This window comes from Vulpes lagopus, chromosome 21 (genome assembly GCF_018345385.1).
Source record: "Vulpes lagopus strain Blue_001 chromosome 21, ASM1834538v1, whole genome shotgun sequence".
Taxonomy (NCBI): domain Eukaryota; kingdom Metazoa; phylum Chordata; class Mammalia; order Carnivora; family Canidae; genus Vulpes; species Vulpes lagopus.
Window position 1 is genome coordinate 6,091,229 of NC_054844.1, and position 20,864 is coordinate 6,112,092.

The 20,864-nt window shown below is 43.8% G+C and overlaps 1 protein-coding gene across 2 annotated transcripts; it reads left to right on the plus strand.

The window, feature by feature from the left end:
* The first annotated feature begins 246 nt into the window (after nt 1-246).
* On the plus strand, nt 247-19,987 carry KCNA1 (potassium voltage-gated channel subfamily A member 1). Of its 2 annotated transcripts, XM_041736860.1 has the most exons (3): nt 247-444; nt 10,958-12,100; nt 12,466-19,987. In XM_041736860.1, exon 3 carries the CDS (start codon nt 12,999-13,001, stop codon nt 14,484-14,486), a length of 1,488 nt encoding a protein of 495 aa, XP_041592794.1. In that variant the 5' UTR covers nt 247-444; nt 10,958-12,100; nt 12,466-12,998; the 3' UTR covers nt 14,487-19,987. The 2 variants fall into 2 exon arrangements, with proteins under 2 accessions (XP_041592794.1, XP_041592795.1); XM_041736861.1 differs by lacking the exon at nt 247-444 and having other exon boundaries at nt 10,945-12,100.
* Nucleotides 19,988-20,864: the final 877 nt, after the last annotated feature.

Genomic DNA, 20,864 nt, shown 5'->3' on the forward strand with positions numbered 1-20,864 from the left:
AATTTGGTTGTTCAAGGGTGAATTATTGAGTGTGTTGGATTTTCGCAGTCCCCTCTTTGGTCTTTCACCCTCCTCCTGCCTATTTGGTGATTCCACTGCTCATTAGCATCTCCACTTGAGTGTGCTTTCACCAGACTGACCTGTCCACTGTCCCCTGAAACAAGACATTCCCATGTTTGCATCTTTGCTTTGGCCTTCCCAATGTTGTGAATTGCACCCTTCTCTTCTGCTTTGCAGATCCTTTGACGACCATGGCTCCTCAAAACTGCCCAGCTGGCTGTCCTGATGCAACATGTTAGATTGCACCGCTTACTTGACTGCCTTTAGAGGCTGTCATTTTACATTTATATAAGTTTCGTCTTTAACAAAGAAGATTATACATATGTTGAGAGTATGCACGACACATTTTTTGGTGCCTCTCCACAGTAAAAAGACATACAGCTAGTAAGTATTCAGTACTGAAAAGAATTAATTGATATGAGGAATAAAAGGAAGAAAAGTGCAATCCATTCAGAGTTTTTTTTTCTTATGAGAAGGAGCAAAATTTGTTTGGAAAATCTGAATTCAATAATTTTATGACATCCCTATCTCTATGCTGGTTAATTAAAGGTACTTATTTGTGCCTTAATGCAGCATGTGGATAAAATGTATATCACTTAATCAGTGAGAGAATTGAGAGTAGCATGTTAGAAGTTTCCATTGTATGAAGTCAGAGCAACAGTATTTTTCTTGTATATCATTGTATTTTCTTTTAAAAAACTGTATAATATTCATAAAAACACATTGCATTCACACTGGAAATCATTACAATTGCCACAATACAGGCCAGATCTTTGTTCTGTCTATACTACCAGCAACAGCTACATATCAATAGGACACGTGTTCAGAAATCTAATACTCTGATATAGGTTTAAAATTTGTCATATGACACTGAAATCTCAGTTATGACTGATCTGTTATGTACAGCAAAGTAGTGGTTTAGGCCATTGTGCAGAGGTGGGTGAGAAAGATACCAGAAACAATGAGTTAGGGTGCTTAAGGAGCTAAATTTAAGAGACTGTGTTTTTACTAATGTTCTCAACCCAAGGACATATATCTGAATTGTAAATGAAAGATAACCCCATGCATGTATATATATATATATATATATATATATATATATATATATATACACATGCATATAATGTATCTATCTACTTCTATGTTATTTCCATGGCAGGAAGGATTTAGGTAGTTTAAAAAGTAAAGCAACTCAGAGGTATAACGTAAGTTGTGAAGGGAAATGAAGGCAGACTCAGTGTCCATCGAAAGATGAAGGGATAAAGAAGATGTGGTTTATGTATACAATGGAATATTCCTCAGCCATTAGAAACGACAAATACCCACCATTTGCTTCAACGTGGATGGAACTGGAGGGTATTATGCTGAGTGAAGTAAGTCAATCGGAGAAGGACAAACATTATATGTTCTCATTCATTTGGGGAATATAAATAATAGTGAAACGGAATAGAAGGGAAGGGAGATGAAATGGGTAGGAAATGTCAGAAAGAGAGACAGAACATAAAGACTCCTAACTCTGGGAAACGAACTAGGGGTGGTGGAAGGGGAGGAGGGCGGGGGGTGGGGGTGAATGAGTGACGGGCACTGAGGGAAGCACTTGACGGGATGAGCACTGGGTGTTATTCTGTATGTTGGCAAGCTGAACACCAATAAAAAATAAATTTATTATTAAAAAAATTAAAAAAGGAAATGAAGGCAGAACACACACACGCGTACAGACACACATGGACACACATACACATACAGGAGTCCTATTTGGTTGCTGAAAGAAGGCTACAAATATGGCTCTAAGTTTGCTAGAGACAATAAGGCAAAAGAATCAGCTTTAAGAATCACAATGCAATGTTTAAGAGTCATTCATAAGTCTGATGCTGAAAATAAGATTTCTTCAGAGGCTCTTATAAAAGAAGACACCATATAATATGGTGGATGATACCCTTCACAAGGTTCTCACATAGCTACCACCATGACTTTATAGGTGGTAAAACAGTTTATAGGTTGTTTCTGAGGATGTTCCTCATTGTAAGCTAAAGGCATAAAAGCAATTGTACGAGGTACACAAACCATGCTGCCCTCCTGGACACTAGGCCTAGGCTACCCTAGACTTCCCTTATAGAGACTAGGCCTAAAGCAACATCGACCAACAGAACTCTGGGCAATGGAAGAAATGTTCTGTATCTGCATTGTCCAGTATGGCAATCACCAGTCACATGTGGCTATTCAGCACTGAACATGTGGCCAGTGGACTGAAGAACTGAATTTTAACTCTTATTTTAATTCATTTAATTGTAGAAGCCACATGTGGCTGGTGGCTATCAGGTTGGACAGTGAGGCTCAGGAAAAAAATGTCCATATTTTATGTCTTTCCAACAATCTTTCATGAATATTATGTTTTGTGACTGCAATTTGGTAAGTTATAGGGTTAAAGGAATGTTTAGAGCAGGGGAAATTTTACCTCTGAAAACATTTTTGGGTCTGCCACAACATGGTGAAAATGGGACAATAGAGGCCTTCAAGCACTATACCATCAGGCAAGTGCACTCTTACCACAGAATGTTTTTTTTTTTTTTTTTTTTTTTTTTTACCACAGAATGTTTTGAGAAGTAAACATTCCCGGTATACATATTTTTGTTTAGAAATTATAATCTGTGTTCTGATGTTCTAATCTATTTGTATCTCATCATGTCATTTTAACAACTTCTTCTTCTCCTCCTCCTCCTCCTCCTCCTCCTCCTCCTCCTCCTCCTCCTCCTTCTTCTTCTTCTTCTTCTTCTTCTTCTTCTTCTTCTTTCTTCTTCTTTTCTTCTTCTTCTTCTTTGTAACATCAATACTGCCAATCTCCTTTTCTATTTAACATTTGAGATGCTGAAGCTTTTTTTGGGAGAAAACCTACACAAACACACAAATTGGCATTTCTGCAAATTCCTGGTTTCTGACCTCAGCTGGGCCTTGATGCTTTCTTGCGACCCAGCTATAGGTGCTCTTGCTGTCCCTTTACCCTTTCCCATCCCATCTCTGGGGATAGGAGGCCTTTTCCAAAACAGCACATTTGGTTCACTATGGGAGATGATCAACATTAGCAAGAGAGAAGTTGGCTTTTCTTGAGGTGCTCCTTTCTGAGGTCATCCCATTGCCCTGCTGGGATACATATAAGCATGGGTCTCTAGAGGCTCAGACACAAGAGACGAAATAGAAGAAAGGCAAGATGGAGCAGGGTCCTGAAAGGAGGGCAGAGGGGTGAACAAGAAGAACAGGGACAACTGGGGGAAAAATGAATTCTGATATTAAAACTTAGGTGGAGTCTGACTGTACTGGAAAGTGATCTAATGGACAACGGTTAAGAAATATATTATCCCAGTCATTAGCTTCTGATTATATTTATGATTGACCATAAAAAGATTGGGTCTTTATGGTCATAGACTGTTGCACCTTCTAGATGACATGTGACAAAATGGGAAGGTTCCATATGTTTTCCAAACCCACTCGTCTTTGAGACTATCTTCTATCTTTCATGGACTCCCTTTGTATGTCCATTAGTAGGTAACATTTTCTACTTCACTAAGAAACTAGAAAACCGCAGATGGAATCTCCCTGCGTTTCCTGAATTTACTTCCCTGTTACAGATGCAGTAATGCATTTCCATCAGTTTTCCCCTCTTTTCACTCTATCACAATGAAAAACAAATCCCTTTCTCTTCCTTAAGACTACTTCTTCTAGCTGTACTCTGCATTGCTCTATTCATCATTCCTAGGGATCTTGTTCCATTAATTACCCCATTTCTAGCCTACATATTCAATTTTACCCTTCCTTATAGTTTTTTTCAATTGTCATCTTTAGCATTTAAGAATTTTCAAATCTCTCCTAAGTTAAAGACAAAAAAGTTTCCTCATTCTTGCCATCCCGTTTAGCTGTTACCTCTATTTCTCTCTTGCCTTCTACTTCTAAGATTCTTCAAAGAATGCTTAGTCGTCCTAACATCACTTGCCCACTCCATTCATTCTTTGACTACTACAATCTGGCATCTGTTTCCACTACTCCCTGGAAACAACTTTTTTAAGACAACCAATGACCTACATCTCATTCTATCGCTTGTATTAACCGACCTTCCTGAAGTGCTCCCTTCTCTTTCTGATGTGCATTTCTCTCCCAGATGCCCAAATCAGAGACCAGGGAGCCACTCTTAACTCTCTCTATCACCTCCCGCCCTGTCTCCCTAATGTACAGTTCTCTCTTATCCTTTTCACTAGCACTCAGGAATTTTCCACCACATAGTTTGGGTGAGATTAACCACATCCTATCTCCAGGGGAAAGCCCTGATTTCTTTAATCCAGTCAGCACATCCCAATTTCCAAGTTGCAGTGATTGGCTCAAAGATGAGTAACAACACATCTTTGTAACAACACAACACAGTCAGGACAATCAGGGTCACTAAGACTTAGTTCCAAAGCTCTCAGAGCCGTCAGAGAATTGGATTTATTTCCTACAAGACACAAAATATACAGTCTCTGGAGTGCCTGGCAGCCATGCTTGAGAGTAGAGTTTGCATTCATAAAGGGAAATGGAGAAAGAAAAATAAATAGATCCTGGCCATAAACTCTGCATGCTAGATATAGCCTTTTCTTAAGTTTCAGATCTGTTCCCAACATGCTTGGTTTTCTTAGCCAGTAAATCATCTTTTTAAATTTAAACCATTTGGGTTTAAGTTTCCACTTCAATTATCAGAAATAGTTGTGACTGACATGAACTCCTTCATCTAAACCATTTCTCCAAATTTATCCATAATATTTTGCAAGTTTCTCTAAAATTCTTAATTAAGAGCACTGGGTGGCTCAGTGGTTGAGCATCTGCCTTTGGCTCAGGTTGTGATCCTGGGGTCTTGGGATTGAGTCCTGCATCACGGGTCCCCAGAGGGAGTCTGCTTCTTCCTCTGCCTATGTCTCTGACTCTGTGTCTCTCATGAATAAATAAATAAAATCTTAAAAAAATAAAATAAAATCCTTAATGAGAAATTCTTTAATTATATTTAATGAACAAGCTCAACTCAAACTAACTTGACAATAAGAAAAATTTGAATTTTGTAACAGAAAATTCCATAGCAGAAAGGCTTCATGGCTGATTGATTCAGCAGCTCAATGATGTCACCAGGATCTGGATTCTTTTTCTCCTTCTGCAATGAAATCTTCAGTGTTGGCTTAATCCTTTGGGCTAGTAACAAGATGGATATAGTAATGATTTGTCCAGAAATGACATCAAGAAGATGAAAAGAAAGTCTTTCTACAGCTGTTTCTTATCTCTGAGGAAGTCTTTCCCTGAAGCCCTCCAATGGACTTCCCCCTCATATCTCTTTGGCTAGGATTAGATCATGGGCCAATTTCTCATGAGAGAGCCTGGAACAGTTGGCTTCTCTTCAGGCACATGACTATGTGTAAGATAATTCCACTGAGGAGAATGAAGAGGACTGGAGGCTCAAAAGGAAACCAGAGGACTAGAGGCTCAAAAGGAAACCAGTGGGCTCAACTACAGTGACTACCAAGGAGCTTCATGACCTGGCTCCTGTCAACTTCTCTGGCTTCATATTTTGCCACCCACCTCATTAAACTTGATCTTCCCTGCAGATTTCTGGTGCTTTTTCTCTGTGTAACTACTTCCTTTTCAGCAATTTGCCTTATAGCTTTCAGCTCAGCCTCACTAGACTGCAGTCTCTGTCTCCTCAACTCAGGGAGTTCATCAGGCTCAAGTGGACTCAATTTCTCAGTGCTGCATCCTGTATTTTACATAGTTTTCTTTTTTACATAGTTTTCTAGTTGCTTATTGTGGTAGGAAATGTCTAGCGCTAGCTATTCTGCTTTGGTTTAACACTAAAGTTGGCTGTAAGGATTCTGAATGATAGGTGTTAAATTTGTTCTTTTCTCTTATTCTTGAATTTTCTAGGGGCTGCTCTGCTCTCAGTGAATATTTATTAAAGATATGTCTAACACAATGATTCTTGACCTTTCTGGCCACTTTTTCTTGAAGTTGGCATTTCATTGTACTTTAACTCAATGCCAGACACTATTGATCAGTACTCGATTTGTATTTTCCCTCACAGCAGCCTATGATATAGACACTACATTTTACAAATAAGGAGATAAAAATGTAAAATAAAAAAAGTAAAATGATTGGAGTGACTTGTCTAAGATCTGAGTGATTGAATTAAAACTGATCTCTGATTTAAAAACTGAGGCTTTCAACTGTTCCAGTGTAATCTCCTTTTGAGATTTTGACAAAAAAGAGGACCCATACCATTTATTGTCACCTTAAACCCTTGGTGAACTTCTGAACTTTGCTTCCTGTCTGCTAGTTGTTCTATATTACTGTTTACCTTTATATTTCATACCGTGAAGACCACCATTCTTCTGCTTGTGACACTGGCCTCAGCAGAATCTAAGGTGAGTTCACATGGCATATCTTTGCCTGGTAAGGCCACTTCTCATATCATGTCTTACCTTACCACTACCTAGCACTTAAGAGACCAATCCTAAGAAGGAGGCTATATTTAGAACTAATTTGACATTTTCCTATAAAAGATCATTAAAACCAATTCTATTATGACTAACTTCCAAGTTTATGCCAAATACTCAGGGACTGATCACTGAAATGCATAGTGCCTCACTACAAGGGAGCCCATGATATTGCCAGGCAATCCTTTTACATTTCCTAATCCTTTCACTTTCCTATTCTCTTGGGTGGTTATTTCACATTCCCTGTTCCTCCCTCATATTTCAAGACCTCCTTTCCATCCTCACTTTTAGTTGATCTTGTTTCCCTTTCACTGAGAAAATTGCTTCTGATTCCATAAGTGAAAGTCCACCAATTCTCACAACCACATCTACTAAATTCCTTGTGTCTGAACTCTGCTTTCTCTCTCTCATTTCTATAGACTAACTGTCCTTCTCCAAAGCCAATCCCTTCTTTCGGATCTTCGATCCCTTTCTCCTTTTGCCTTCTCAAGAACATCGCTTTAATTTTTCTCTTTCTACTGCATCAATAAATTTTCCTTTTCTACTGAATCATTCCCATCAGCATACAAATATATTGCAATAGCTCTCAATCTTTAAAAAAGTCTTGCCACACTTTATCTTCCTTCAGCTTCTACTCCATTTTTCTTTTTCCCCATCGATCCCCAAATTTCAAGAGTTGATTTTACCCACTATTATTAGTTCTTCTCTCTCAAACTCTTACCAATTCAAAATTTCTAAATCCAATAGTCAATGGTAAGTTCCTCATTCTATTCACTCGATCAGCAGTATTTAACAAAATTGATCTGTAGCCCCTGAAAATACTACCCATTTGCTTCTTTTTAAATATGGAAAACTGATTTATTTTTATTTTTTTATTGAAGTTTGGTTTGCCAACTTATAGTATAACACCCAGTGCTCATCCCATCAAGTCATTTGCTTTGACAGATCCTACCTACACTATCCTGGTTTGCTTACTTTACCAGTCATTCTTTATTAGCTTCCCTTATGTTTTTAGGTCTTAAGATTAGGATATCCTGAAGTGCAATCCCTGAACGTTTCCTCTTTTCTTTCTACCTTCATGTCCAAGTGCTCTAGTCTAGTGCTCTAGCTTTAACTATCATTCACCCCAATAGTTCCTAGTAGGGGTGATTTTGCCTCTCGGGGGACATTTGGCAATGTCTAGAGACATTTTTGGTTGTCATAACTGGGACCAAGTGATACTAGTAGTTAGTGAGTAGAGGCCAGGGATGCTGCCAAACATCTTAAAATTCAAAGGACAATAAAACAAAAATGTCCTCTACAACCAAAAAGTATCCAGCCCAAATATCAACATGTTGATCCCTGGTCTACCCAGACCTTCTCTCTGAACTCTATACTCACATGCTTAGCTTCCTACTCAACATCTTCATTTGGATATTTAACAGATAGCTCAAACTTAACTTGTCTCAAACTGAAGTTTGGATTCGTTTCTGCCTCAGTTCAGGTTTCCTAGAAAACAGAACCCAAGACAAGACTTATGTTTCAATGGAAGGTATGATCCCCATGCAATGAGAGTAAGGAAAATGGGAAGTGAGATGGGGAAGATAGGTTATAAATACAAGGTGGTAAGTTACCAAGCTTGCAACTGCTTCATGAGCCACAAAGAGATGCAGCCCTGTCACTAGACTATGTTATTGTTTGTCTCTGAAAATATTAAAAGAGAAGGCATTTATCTACAGGCTTCATCATATCTCATATCTCCTACTGGGCAAGTTCCCACTGGTCCATTGAGTTAATGCTTCCAAATGGCTGTGTTATTCACCTGAACCTTTTTCCAGTCCTGAGAAATCCAAATCCTTGCAGTGTAGTCAACTTCAGGAGGCAGAGTTTTGCTGCCCATGCACAGCTGGCTGTTCCAGCAGCAGTTGAGGCAGGGCAAGTGGCTACAGGGCAAGAAGAATTGCAATGTGGAGAGAATCTGAGGAGAGGCTTCAGCTGTCCAATACAGTAATAACCAAGGCACACAAGGCCCAAGACTGTTGTAGTTCACATTCTGGTGAGACAGAAGCTGTCCAATCCACTCCTCCAGTCAATGACATCACCATCCACCTGATTACTAAGGCTAAAAACCTAGGAGATGTTCTTGAAATGTTTCTTTCCCCACATCCCAAATCCTGCTATCCCTATTTTCAAACTTTAATTCTATTCCAACCACTCCTCACAAGCCTACCAGTACCTTGCTTGTTTCAGTCATTGTTGCCTGTGCTACCTAATAACCTCCGATCTCACACCTTGTTTCCAGTAGCCAGAATAACCTTTAAAAATGACAAATCATATTATATTACTAAATGAAATATTCTTACAGTGTCCTAAAAGACTCTACATGATTTGGTCTCTGACTACTTTTCTGACCTACCATCTATGACACCCTTCTTTGGCTACTTTTTTCTAGCCATACTGGTACTCATTTGTTTCCCAAATATGCTAAGCTTGCCCTTGCCTTGGGATCTTTGCATTTGCTCTTACATCTCTGTTTCTGTTTTTCCTACTCCTTGTTCTCCCTCTTCTTGAATTTCTTTGTTCAAATGTTACTTCTGCAAAGGCCCTTCCTATCCATACAGATCTATATCTGTCACTCCATAGGCCCCTTTCTTTATTTTTCTTGCCTAACGTTGTAATGTGTGGTTTATTTTTTTATTGTCTGTCTCTCCCACCATAACGTTAGCTCCATGAGTTCTGGGACCTCACATGTCATAGTTACTACTATATCTATAGTGCTGCAACAGGAGTGACACAAAGCCAGAACTGAGGCAAATATTTGAGTGAATACATTTCTTTAGATCCCTACCAATGGTGGGTTTGCATCAAGAATGATGAGTTTCAGGGTGCCTGGATAGCTCAGTCAGTTAAGCGGCTGACTCTTGATTTTGGCTCAGGTCAGGATCTCAGGATTGTGAAATTGAGCCCCCTTTGGGCTCTGGAGTCTGTTTAAGATTCTCTCCCTCTTCCTCTGCCCCTCCCCTAAAAAAAGAAATGAATGATGAGTCTCTAGCTCAATAATGTTCTTCTCATTCCTTGGAGGTCCAGTCCTGCTGTAAACACATCTGCTAGGAAAGGTGTAAACCTCTGGATAAAAAACCTCTTAATAAAACCCTGAGTTTAGGAACCTGGGATCCCATGCAGTCTGCAAGCCTCTTCTAGTTAGACAATTTCTAAATGTTGAATTGGGACAAGCGGAATCCACATGATGCTAGGGAGATAACAGTCTTAGAGACTGTTTAAAAAGAGGAAGGGGGCTACCAGCAGAGGGAGGTACAGAAGCCGGGTAGGGAAGCCAAATACGGCTGGGACGTGGTCAGAAAATGTTCATCCCATCTAGCAGCACCATGTCCCATGGGGCTGTAACAGCCGCAGCAGGAACAGCAGAAACAGGGAACTTGACAGCATTTCAGTGGATAGCTCCTTCCTTCCTTCCTTCCTTCCTTCCTTCCTTCCTTCCTTCCTTCCTCCCTCCCTCCCTCCGTCCCTCCCTCCCTCCTTCCCTCCCTCCTTCCATCCCTCCCTCCCTGTAATAAAACAGTAGTGCAGAAAGGCAGGGAACCCTGGAGTTAGTAGGATGCAGGAATATTGTGTGTGGAAGGTGGGGAAAGGGCAGCGTTTAACATGGGACGGAAGAATTTAGGAGAACTCACTGTTCGTAAAAGAAAAGCTGAGGATATGGATCTGGAGGAGTGGAGCGAACAAGTACTTTTCTTTTTCTGAAAGGAATGCTAGAGTCTGAATCTGGAGGAGGGATTTAACTAGTTCCGTACCCAGGATCCTTGCAGTGCCGGCGCAGCCCCGCACAGGCCCCTGCTTTCCACTAGCCACAATAGAGTGGGGAGGATACAATCCTTGGCTTTGATTAAAGTGGTGGCTGGTGTAGGCGGGAAGCAATGCGATCCGCGGTGGTGGGAAGGGTGGTCCCGATGCAGCAGGGGAACCAATCAGAGGCGACTCCGGATTCTTGCATCCTCCTTGGAGACTCCGTAGCAGAAGTACCAGAGCTGCTGGCTGCCTTCTGGCGCGCTGCGGGCGCCAACGCGCAGCGCCTCTGGGGGAGCAGCTGCAGCCGCACTCCGAGTGCACGGCGCACGCCCCCGGCTCCTGCTGCCCTGCGCCTCTGTACCGACCCTTTCCTGAAGAAGTTGCAAGCCTCGCAAGTGGCTCTGTGGAGGCCCTAGGCCGAGAAAAAGGGCCCGCGGGAGGAGGGACGTAGGTGGGAGGTGGGCAGGCGACTCGCTTCTCAGATTCGTCCCAATTAGCACCAAGTTGGCAGACAACCCCACAAACCCACGAAGCCTTTGGTTGCCCACAAATCGCATTCTCCGTATTTCAAAATAATCTGACCGTAAGAAAACTTCCAACTCCCATCCTAGGTCAAGGAGGGACAGAGTCCTAGCACCACCGTCTTGCCGTAACAGTACATAGAACAAACGCGGGTGATCCTAAACTGCAGAGCTCTCCCCAAAGTACACATCTCTCCCAGAACGGCGGAGACAAGCTAGGTCACCCCTGCAGAGAGACCCCTGCGGGAGGGGCAGGATGGCACGCAGAGCACGGCGGCAGAAGCCTATTACCGTGGGACTGCACAAACGCAAACCCATCCGAGGAGTTTTGCCAGGAACACCGCCGCCTGCATTGCGTCGGACCTGACCATTTCCAGTGTGCAATTCCCGGGGAAGGTCGCGGCCAGGGAGCGTGCGTGTGCGGGTCTGTGCACCATAAGGCAAGTAGATCGGTGGTCGACTTTTCTGGCAGGAGAAGGAAAAAGCTGTGTTGGCAAGGGTGGGAACTGAATGACAACCCCCCTGTGCCGAGCCACCCCCTCATATTTTCCATCTACCTCCTCGCTCCTGCCCTCCCCCGCCCTCCCCAACCCACGCCCGAGTGGGCCAATCGCTGCTCCGCATTCCAGGCGCTTTCTCAGGTTTCTGCTGATCTTGCAGCGCCCAGAAATGGACCGAGCGGACCCGCTGCCGCACGCACCCTGCCCCACTCGGAGCTCCTAACGGCTCCCGGCGCGCCACGCAGCCTCGGCGAGGTCCACGCTGGGGTGCGGGGAGCGGAGGGGATCCGAGAGCCATGTCGATCCAGGCTCTCGCTCGCCCGCCTCCTTCAGGATCGAATCAAGGGCTCCCACGGTGTTAGGAGGGGGCGAGAGTGCTGTTTCTCGTCATTTGCTTCCGAGCCTCCGGAGAGGGTGGCATTTTGCTTTTCCGCCCCGCATCCTCCGGAACTGCCTGCACCAGCGAGAGGACGGCGTCTCCAGGTTGCTGCCAACCGGTGAGAATGGGGGTAGGGAGCGGACATTTCCTCCGTAGCGCCTCGCTCGGCCGCCTGTCCCACTGATCGCGCGCAGGACGAGGAGGCGAGGGCTGCGACTTTGCCCCGGCGCCTCTCGGATGCTGCCGCGGCTGGGGCTGCCGCTCCCGCCCCGGTACCGCAAAGGCGACCTGCCGCATTCGGACTCGCGCGCTCCCCGGACTCAGCGCCGCCCCTGCGCCAAGCCGGCCGGCCAGGTAGGGGGCTCCCCAGTCCGGGGCTGCAGTGGTGGGGGTAGGGGTGCGGGGTGGGGAGGCCGGGGCTGTGGGGATACTGCCTGGGACCTGGAACTCCCCCGGCGTCTCTCGGCGCTTTCCCGATCTTTAGTTTAACGAAGTTGTAAACAGATCGGCTGCTGGGCACTGGGGAAAGTGGGATGGAAGAGCCCAAACTTGGATTTCCGGGTGTCTCTGTGTGTCTGTCTGCGTGTATGTGCTACCCCTCGCAAAAGTCCAGTGCTTTCTAAAAAAGCTAGAGGTCTGTGCTCTTCGGTGTCTGTAGGTCCGTCCCATCTGAATGCTTCTGATTCTCTACCCCCGTATCACTTTCTATTTCTCTGCAGCGTCCATCGATCGCCCTGGTGGGAGCTTAGAAGGCGGCAGGCGAAGAGGGGTAGGAGGGGGGAGAGCCGAGGAGGAGCAGAGGGGTGACAGGCGAGGGGATCTGCTGCGCTGGCTCTGCACCCGGTCCTAGGAGGGCTCACGGAGGGGAGGGGAGGCCAGGGTGACCCCCGAAGCGATGGCCCGGTCCGCTAGAACGGCACTGCGTTAAGGCACCTCCGGGCAGGAAGAAATACCAACCAACCGTCCCCCCCCACACACACACACCCCACCCCTTGGCAAAAAAGCTGCACCCGGGGCCTCAGGCGAGGGGGATTCCAAACTGAGTAAAAGGCAGGGTGGAGGGGAAGGTAAGGAGAGGCGAAGTCACAGATCGCTCCACCTGCTGGCTCTGAAGCCCCTCCCCCTGAGCGGGGGGGAGCTGCGCACTCCGGTGGGGGGGGCGCTTGGGTCCCCCCCACCCCCACCCCTCCTCTGCTGCTGCTTCCCACCCCCGGCCCTCTCCTGATCACTCACCCCGCGCCCTGCTTCCACCATGACGGTGATGTCTGGAGAGAACGTGGATGAGGCTTCGGCCGCCCCGGGCCACCCCCAGGATGGCAGCTACGCCCGGCCGGCCGAGCACGACGACCACGAGTGCTGCGAGCGCGTGGTGATCAACATCTCGGGGCTGCGCTTCGAAACGCAGCTCAAGACCCTGGCGCAGTTCCCCAACACGCTGCTGGGCAACCCTAAGAAGCGCATGCGCTACTTCGACCCCCTGAGGAACGAGTACTTCTTCGACCGCAACCGGCCCAGCTTCGACGCCATCCTCTACTACTACCAGTCCGGGGGCCGCCTGCGCAGGCCGGTCAACGTGCCCCTGGACATGTTCTCCGAGGAGATCAAATTTTACGAGCTGGGCGAGGAGGCCATGGAGAAGTTCCGGGAGGACGAGGGCTTCATCAAGGAGGAGGAGCGCCCCCTGCCCGAGAAGGAGTACCAGCGCCAGGTGTGGCTGCTCTTCGAGTACCCGGAGAGCTCCGGGCCAGCCCGGGTCATCGCCATCGTCTCCGTCATGGTCATCCTCATCTCCATCGTCATCTTTTGCCTGGAGACTCTGCCTGAGCTGAAGGATGACAAGGACTTCACAGGCACCGTGCACCGCATCGACAACACCACGGTTATCTACAATTCCAACATCTTCACGGACCCCTTCTTCATCGTGGAGACCCTGTGCATCATCTGGTTCTCCTTTGAGCTGGTGGTGCGCTTCTTCGCCTGCCCCAGCAAGACAGACTTCTTCAAAAACATCATGAACTTCATCGACATTGTGGCCATCATCCCCTATTTCATCACCCTAGGCACCGAGATAGCCGAGCAGGAGGGGAACCAGAAGGGTGAGCAGGCCACTTCGCTGGCCATCCTCAGGGTCATCCGGTTGGTAAGGGTTTTTAGAATCTTCAAACTCTCCCGCCACTCTAAGGGCCTCCAGATCCTGGGCCAGACCCTTAAGGCTAGTATGAGAGAGCTAGGGCTGCTTATCTTTTTCCTCTTCATTGGGGTCATACTGTTTTCTAGCGCAGTGTACTTTGCCGAGGCGGAAGAAGCTGAGTCGCACTTCTCCAGTATCCCCGATGCTTTCTGGTGGGCGGTGGTGTCCATGACCACTGTAGGATACGGTGACATGTACCCTGTGACAATTGGAGGCAAGATCGTGGGCTCCTTGTGTGCCATCGCTGGTGTGCTGACAATTGCCCTGCCCGTACCTGTCATTGTGTCCAATTTCAACTATTTCTACCACCGAGAAACTGAGGGGGAAGAGCAGGCTCAGTTGCTCCACGTTAGCTCCCCTAACTTAGCCTCTGACAGTGACCTCAGTCGGCGCAGTTCCTCTACTATCAGCAAATCTGAGTACATGGAGATCGAAGAGGATATGAATAATAGCATAGCCCATTACAGACAGGCCAATATCAGAACTGGCAATTGCACCACAGCTAACCAAAACTGCGTTAATAAGAGCAAGCTACTGACCGATGTTTAAAAAGCCAAGCAAACTAACAAAAAAAGGCCCACTTAGCAGCTTGAAAGACTTAAAACAAAAACAAAAACAAAAAAACAAAACAAAAACAAAAGAACAAAAACCCTAGTGACCCACGTCGCTGTTTGTAGATACTTTACTAAATAGTCTCTGTATGTTCTATTTAACTGTCAATGCATTGTTGCATTGCGGATTTTGGAGATGGGGAACCAGAAGCTTTCAAGATTCAGGAAAAAAAGAAACTATTTTCATTTTATTAAAAAATGAGAAAAGAAAGTGTATTTTCTAAACCTGGTTTAAAACAATTCAGTCCATGAGCTAGTCTAGGTAAAATTAGATTCATATGCTTCCTTATACTGAGAGATTTTTAATCCTTTGGCTTCTTTAACTTTTTTCTTTGAACTAAAAACCAGATGATCACTTAGAAATATAAAATTTAAATTTGCATGGGACTCCATTATAAAACTTTTGCAAAATGCACAGCACTTTTAAAATAGTGCATCTCATGTATTATATGTAACATGACATATCAGCCAAAATGGGCAATGAACAAATGTTGTTTTTATTTTGATCAACTGAACTGTATATTACAAGGTGAACACACACACACACACACACACACACACACACACACACACACACACACATGCAAAATTATTTAAGACTGGTTCATAAAGCACCTTATAAATCTGATATTGGTCCTGGTCTGTAGGGATTTTCCCTCTGCCCCATTCCCCTTCTAATCCAAACTATTCAAACTATTCTCTAAGAAATAGAGGTTTCTCTATTAAAAGATAACTGAATTATATTAATTGATTCATCTGCAGTGCTGCTAAGTTTTCAACTGCAGGTGAGCCAAACACAGGTCTTTTCTCACCAGTCCTGAACCCTGACCCCTGGCCTCCAGAACTGGATGTAAAACCTTTGCTTCCTTATTGCAAGAGAGCACAAGTGGAGCTAAATGTAAGCATGTTTGAATCTGATCATATTTATTTTATAATCGCATGCCAAGAACGTTAACTCAGACAATAGAGGATAAGCTTACGTTGGAATCAACTCTTCTAGAAATAGATCCTTTTTCATTTGCATTCACCAAAAGTGCACTCCTTCATTTATTAACTATTTTATTAGTAAATAAAGTACTGTATTTAAGTGCATATGTTAGTCAGATGGGAACAATAACTTTTTGGAGCTCAAAGCATGTTCTCTTATTCAGCATTATGGCCTATTTGATTAAAGTGTACCTTGAATTAATTAATGCATGATTTCAGTAAAAAAGAAAATTTAAAATCATAAAAATTACAAGTTTGTGGGATGAAGGGCCCAAAGAAATAGTGGGGGGTGGGGGGTGGGGGGACACTCAGTTGATTTTCCTGCCTTTGCTCAGGGAAATGTCAGGTTTCTGTGCAGGTGTAGGCAGAGAGAGGACCAATATGCCCATCCCTTAAAGGGAAGCTATGTGGAAACCTAAGTAAGTCATCAAGGTATATATAGCAACACCTAAGAACAAATATTCTTTCTAACTAAAAATAAACACAAGCAAAACAAACAAAAAAGGTGCAATACTGCATGTTTTTTGGTGCATTCTTAGGATGTAAATGAACATGTTTATCTCTTGTATGCATCCAAAGCAGAGCTGATTTCTTTTGCAGTCATGATTTGAAGTCTGTAGAGACTTCAGCCCTCCCCTTGAGGCTCCCTGAAGAAACTCAACCAATTGATTTAATAGTTGCTTAGTGCCTTTATCCTGTACCCACAGTGAACTGTAGAAAGTGCCTCCATTAATACAGCTGAGAAGTTACGTAACAAAAGGGAGGAAGAGTTGAGGCACAGATATTTTGCTTTTGCTTTTTCCACCCTCCCTGTCTCACTTCACCACTGTGAGAAGACCACACCATCCTAAACGCGGGAAAGGAGAGATCCAGGAGGGTGCTGTCTCTCTGGCCATCCACTGGACTTGGTCCCTTTGGCAGCCTGATCTGGGACCTGAGACCCATCTTCGAAGTGGACATGAACCAGGAACTTGTTTTCTCCCTCTCCTCCACCAGAAGGCAATATAAAGTTTTTGGGAATTTGTTTCCTGTGGAGGGCCTCTCTGGACATGCAAGGCTTCCTCAGGTCCAGTGTAGCATTCCTTGCAAAGTTCCTTATTTCTCCTCTGTTAGCAACAGGACTCTGCAAATCTCTGATTGTCTGATCTTTTCAGGCATCAGTGTGGATGTGGGAACGCTGAATTCCTAATAACCTTTTCTGGGTCTTCCCTCCTGACCCATTCCCTTCAGATATTTTCTGTGATGCTCCTATGATCTTCCTACCTGGCAGTCACTTCACAGGCTGAGCATCTAACTTCTGCTGCCCTAGGCACCCAACCCAGAGAATGGTGGGGACCCTGGGTCTAGCTGAAACAGAGCCACATAACATAGGCCCCTGGGGCCCAGCAGCTGTCCACCAATGGAGAGGCACTCACAGCCTTTTTAAGGACACCGAGGTGGGGAATCTTCATTCTGCACTTAGCATGTGGCTACCTGCTGCTGCCCACCTTACATTCCTGTCCTGCTTCTTCTGGAAATCTTCCCTGTTACTTCCATCCCTTCCCCCACCTTATCCTAGAACTAGCAGTGAGGCAATAAATCAAGAAGCTAGAGTAACACCCAGGCTGGCTGACTCAGTTGAAAGAAAGAACATGGATATTTTATTTTCCTGTGTGGTTTGTGAATCTGTAATACTGATGTAACATCATGGAAGACATGGGGCCAAGGATTGAACAGCATCTGACCACAGGGCATTAAACCCTCCCCTGTGATGTTTCCTTCTCTTTTGAACCTTGACTCATCCTGGCCATTCCTCTCCTACCTACCTGCTTTAAAGTCTCCAGTTGGGAAAAAAAGCCAACCTCCCCTAAATTTCTGGGGATATCTTGATATTTTATTTAGACTTTGAGGTCTAGGACACACAGAACTTGAAACGCTGCACTCCGTCAACAGCAATAATCCACTCAGTACTATGGGATGGATGGGTCAGAGGATGAGAAAATGGGACCAAGACTGTTAAGACTGGCTTTGGCTACCTGGTATACCTCTCGTAGATTTGCTGGACTGGGATTCTTCTGCATGTGTTACAGGAAAAAGTGTTGCATACATGAGCCTGTCAGCCTGGGATCAGGGATGAGTTGTTATGAATTTGGGTGGTAGGGGGGAAATGAATGCTGCTTTTCCATCTGTAGCTCATTGAAACCAAGTCAGTAGGAATGGAGTACAGGGACTATCTGTGTAGCATAGGCATGCGAAGTTTGACAAAGCTCTTACCCTTTGCACTGTAATGTGCTGAAATGTTTTTGTAGACCTGAGGGTGCACTTAAACAAAACTGCCTATTAAGGAATGACTATCTTTTGGTTTACTTCCTTTTATTTATTTTACTGGGCTTTTTACCTTTGGATCCCCTTCCTTGATTCTGAGCTTTAATGGCTCATGTCCTGAATACTTGTTTTCTCCAGAAGGAGAGACTTCTGACTTCTGACATGCTAATATCCATAGCTCAGCTCTTCCAGTGTTTCAGGGCCCTAGTTCAATAGGGTGGCAAGTGGAAGGGTTGGGTCCCACCAGGGCTGTGAGCCATCCCAGCGTCTCTGAAGTGGTTAACTCACCTCAAGTGATCTGAATTTGAGAGACCAAAGACATTAATTCCCTCTGTCCTCAGATTTAGAGAAGACAGATTGTAGCCAGGAAAGCTTTTTGTTTTTGCATCTCCCCTTCCCCATCTGTGCACAGCCCTCCCTCGCTCCACCCTTGAGAATTGAGTACTGATTACCAGTTAAAGCAGTTCATGGGGAGTGTGTTAGTGAGTTAGCCTAGCAAAATCAAAAGAACCGATGGCATATTCTTTTGGAATATATCTGATAGTCATTTCTCTAAAATGAAATTGTACAACAGGTTTAGATTCCACTGTGGTAGAACCAAAGCACAGGTGACATAATCTTGAGATTATTAATCTTTAAATCTCACTTGAGAATTAAAAAAACAAAGAGACCAACATGTAAATGGTGAGTGAGCAGATTTCTTTAATTAGAAATTTGGTTTAGTCCACAAAAGGTCTTCTTTATGTTGTGTAGAGTTACAGATTTTTCAAATTAGTTAACATCTGAAGAGTCAGTAAAAATAGTTTCTTGACCCTCCCATTTAGTATAGGAGACCTCAAAACGCATACTTTTTAACAATTTTACAATTGAATTCCTTGTTTGGTAGATTGCCTTGAACAAAAAGGAAGAAGAGCACATCAGCAGAAGGCAGTTCCCCATTTTCTTCCAGGGACGACTCATTCCTGGGAGAGGTGAGAATTGGTGGGTGGTAACCATCCATAGTATAGAATTGTTAGAAAGAATATAAACTGCCAAACAGCCATTTTACCTCCCCGTTTTGTCAAGAAAAGATGAAGTCTTTCCATGTTTATGTTCATTTCAAGAAGACAAACAAATAAAAATTTTTAAACCAGACACAACCCAAGTTGAATTGCAATCTCAGGAGGTGGCCTCTTATTCACCATGCGGCATATTAATACTTGTATTTATATCATGGAATTTCAGGGTATACGCGAACATGTTCAGCATGACTCAGGTAAACTTCAGAAGAATGTACACTATTTATCATTTTTGTAAGAAGCGGACAGGAGCTGAATTGTTAACCAAAACTGTTCCATTACCTTGGGTCACTGTGCTAACTCATTCAGGGTATAGTTGTAAGTCTCAGAAGTCTTGGGATCAAATGCCAGTCTCTTTGCTCAGGCAAAATGACTACGGGCTTTCTTGGGAAATCCAATGTGTATGTAAGGGGTAAGGCCCTGCAGACCTCAGGACTATTAGCTTTAAGGAGATTAGCCCTAGTCCTAGTGATTTTTATGTAGGAGTTAACTAAGAGTTTACTTTTTATGACATGAGACTTCACAGAGTATAGAAGAGTTTTGTACCATAATCAGAGAAGAAGAAGAAATGGTGTGAGGAAGGAAAAGAAAACAAAACACAAAAGACCCCTTGCAAAATATTTCAGGTCAAAAGTTGTCTCCTCTCCAAAACCTGTAGAAACACCTTTCTTCTCTTCAGTGCACTGTCTGGGAGCTGTTTAGGCAGCAGCCATAAGCCAACAGCATGGACTGTATATGACATACCTCTAACATTAAAGATACGGTATTACCAAGGTTAAAAACTAAAAATTGAGTAGTATTAATTTAAAGTGCACCATCAGGACAACAAACCATTGAAGCTGAAAAAGCACTACTTTATTTCTTGAGTTTGCCAGTTGCTTACACCTTGAGTTAAGGATGTGTCTCATTTTCACCTGCTGTGCATTTCCCCTGCCCTAACTGTTTAATATGTCAGGTAGAGGACATTGAATGTTATGAATTGAGAACCTAACTGAAGCGCATAGTTTTCATCTATGCAATTTTACTTGCTTCTGTCACTTTATGATCTGTTCATATTGGCATCAATTAAAGATAATTTTTAAGGATCTTATCAAGGAATATCTTGACTGGTTATTTGTCTCTTGTTTAACTGGTCTTTAGGGAGGTTTTTCCTGTGGGATATCTTTAAATAGCATAACAAATACAAGATAAAATTATGAAGAATCTGGTTTTCTGTGAAATTCATGTACTATTTCTTCTGTGCAAGGAAATGCACTGGGGTTGAATTTTGATAATGAATTCACAGTTTGGTCTCAGGTAGGATCCCAAGGAGAGGCCTTTGGAATTTGGCTTATGAAAGCAGTGGGGAATTAAGCTTTGAAAAGGGGGGGGGGGAAGAAATGAGGCCCCAGGGAGTAAAGTAATTGATTATATTCGCTTAAATTGTTTTTGATTTGAAACTGTATTTTTCATTCACAGTCTAAGCCTCTTAGAAAGGATAGTGTGTACGAGTGTGTGTGTGTGTGTGTGTGTGTGTGTGTGTGTGACAGTGTTGTGGTCTGGCATCAACTAACTTGATAGTTATAATATGGTGTTAGAAGTGATTTTCATATGAAAAGACAAAGCAATTCTTAGTTGTTCTTTACAAAGACTTTCCCACATAGTTCTACATGTGGTTAACATTTCTTTCTTTCTTTCTTTCTTTCTTTCTTTCTTTCTTTCTTTCTTTCTTTCTTTCTTTCTTTCTTTCTTTCTTTCTTTCTTTCTTTCTTTCTTTCTTTCTTTCTTTCTTTCTTTCTTTCTTTCTCTTTCTTCTTTTTTATGACTTACTGGTGCATTTCCTTTGGATTCTTCCTGAGATTCAGAGGTTCTCTTTTCTTTACTTTAAATATCTTATTTTATACAAGCTTTTTATGTCAGACCAAACAGGGTTACATGCTTTATGACAGGGGTGTGTTATATGACAAATGCATGGGGTGGCATAGAAT

Excerpts from the sequence above, each read along its gene's own strand:
- KCNA1 (XM_041736860.1), top strand. The coding sequence starts at position 12,999 with ATGACGGTGATGTCTGGAGAGAACGTGGATGAGGCTTCGGCCGCCCCG.